At 43.5% G+C, this 1,859-nt stretch overlaps 1 protein-coding gene across 1 annotated transcript in view; it reads left to right on the forward strand.

Annotated features, from left to right (window-relative positions):
• The window catches only part of LOC104716290 (phospho-2-dehydro-3-deoxyheptonate aldolase 1, chloroplastic), a gene marked incomplete in the record, with an annotated part of 5,910 nt that overhangs the window by 1,556 nt on the left and 2,495 nt on the right, over nt 1-1,859 (forward strand). Inside the window, 5 exon segments of the mRNA XM_019231087.1 lie at nt 127-241; nt 329-606; nt 797-1,073; nt 1,289-1,534; nt 1,629-1,846. Of these exon segments, the coding sequence (XP_019086632.1) occupies nt 127-241; nt 329-606; nt 797-1,073; nt 1,289-1,534; nt 1,629-1,846 (1,134 nt within the window).

Consider the following 1,859-nt stretch of genomic DNA (forward strand, 5'->3'; position numbering starts at 1 on the left):
CGAGCTTGAGTCTGTGCTTAAGACGATTGAGGCTTTCCCTCCTATCGTCTTCGCCGGAGAAGCTAGGAATCTCGAAGAGAGATTGGCTGAGGCTGCTGTTGGTAAAGCTTTTCTTCTCCAAGGAGGTGATTGTGCTGAGAGTTTCAAGGAGTTCAATGCTACTAATATCAGAGATACCTTTAGGGTTTTGCTTCAGATGAGTATTGTTCTTACCTTCGGCGGCCAAGTTCCGGTTATTAAGGTCAGATCCAATCCTCATCTTCTTCTTCTCCTTTAGCTTCTTCAGATTTATTTGTTTTTGACCGGAATCTTTGTCATGTGTGTTTAGGTAGGGAGAATGGCTGGTCAATTTGCTAAGCCTAGATCTGATCCCTTTGAGGAGATTGATGGAGTGAAATTACCTAGCTACAAGGGAGACAACATCAATGGTGACACTTTTGATGAGAAATCTAGGATCCCTGATCCTAATAGGATGATTCGGGCTTACACTCAGTCTGCTGCTACTTTGAACCTTCTTCGAGCCTTTGCCACGGGGGGCTATGCTGCTATGCAGAGAGTTACTCAGTGGAACCTTGATTTTGTTGAACATAGTGAGCAAGCTGACAGGTACATTTTATTATACATTTGCTCTAGACTTTGTGTCTTTAGAGAGGACTGCCTTTTCTTGGTAGATGTTAAGAAAGCATATTACTTTGAATAGGGTTTGAATAGAATGTGAAAACAAACTTCTCTGGATGAATTAGTGATGGTGATAGCTAGCAACTAGTGCAACTCGGTTTTCTGTTTTCTTATACAGGTACCAGGAATTAGGTAACAGGGTTGATGAGGCCTTGGGGTTCATGTCTGCGTGTGGACTTGGCAAGGATCATCCACTCATGACTACAACTGATTTCTACACATCCCATGAGTGCTTGCTTCTCCCTTACGAGCAATCGCTCACAAGGTTGGACTCTACTTCTGGTCTCTACTATGATTGCTCTGCACACATGGTTTGGTGCGGGGAGCGTACCAGACAATTGGATGGTGCTCATGTCGAGTTTCTCAGGGGGATTGCTAATCCTCTGGGCATTAAGGTACTTTATCTTTTTTTTTTTTCAAAGAATACTGAAATACTAAAACTAAGGATTAGGTAGATATCATTTTTGGTTATGATAAAAGCAAAACAGAGTAGCATTTGAGGTTTATGCTTGGTCTCGTATTAATTCCTGTTATCTTGCCACTTAATCAAAGCTATTATTGGCTTGGATTTTAAGCTGAATTGACTAAATATCCAAAACACATGATGCAGGTGAGCAACAAAATGGATCCCAATGAGCTGGTCAAGCTAGTAGAAATCCTGAATCCTAACAACAAGCCTGGAAGAATCACTGTAATTGTGAGAATGGGTGCCGAGAACATGAGAGTTAAGCTTCCCCACCTGATCAGAGCAGTCCGCAGATCAGGCCAGATTGTGACATGGGTCTGCGATCCCATGCATGGAAACACCATCAAAGCACCTTGCGGTCTTAAAACACGTGCCTTTGACTCAATCCTGGTACACACTTTATATAAGCTAAAACCTCTCATCAGCATAACAAATATATTTGCCATATATAACAGTGATTAAAACGTCCTGTCTTTTTCTACAGGCTGAAGTCCGAGCATTCCTTGATGTGCACGAGCAAGAAGGAAGCCACGCGGGTGGTATCCACCTCGAGATGACAGGTCAGAACGTGACAGAATGCATTGGAGGGTCCCGCACTGTGACCTACGATGACCTCAGTTCTCGCTACCACACACACTGTGACCCAAGGCTCAACGCGTCACAGTCTCTTGAACTGGCCTTCATTGTTGCTGAACGGCTCAGGAAGAGAAGAACG

The sequence above is a fragment of the Camelina sativa genome, chromosome 10 (assembly GCF_000633955.1).
Source record: "Camelina sativa cultivar DH55 chromosome 10, Cs, whole genome shotgun sequence".
Taxonomy (NCBI): Eukaryota; Viridiplantae; Streptophyta; class Magnoliopsida; order Brassicales; family Brassicaceae; genus Camelina; species Camelina sativa.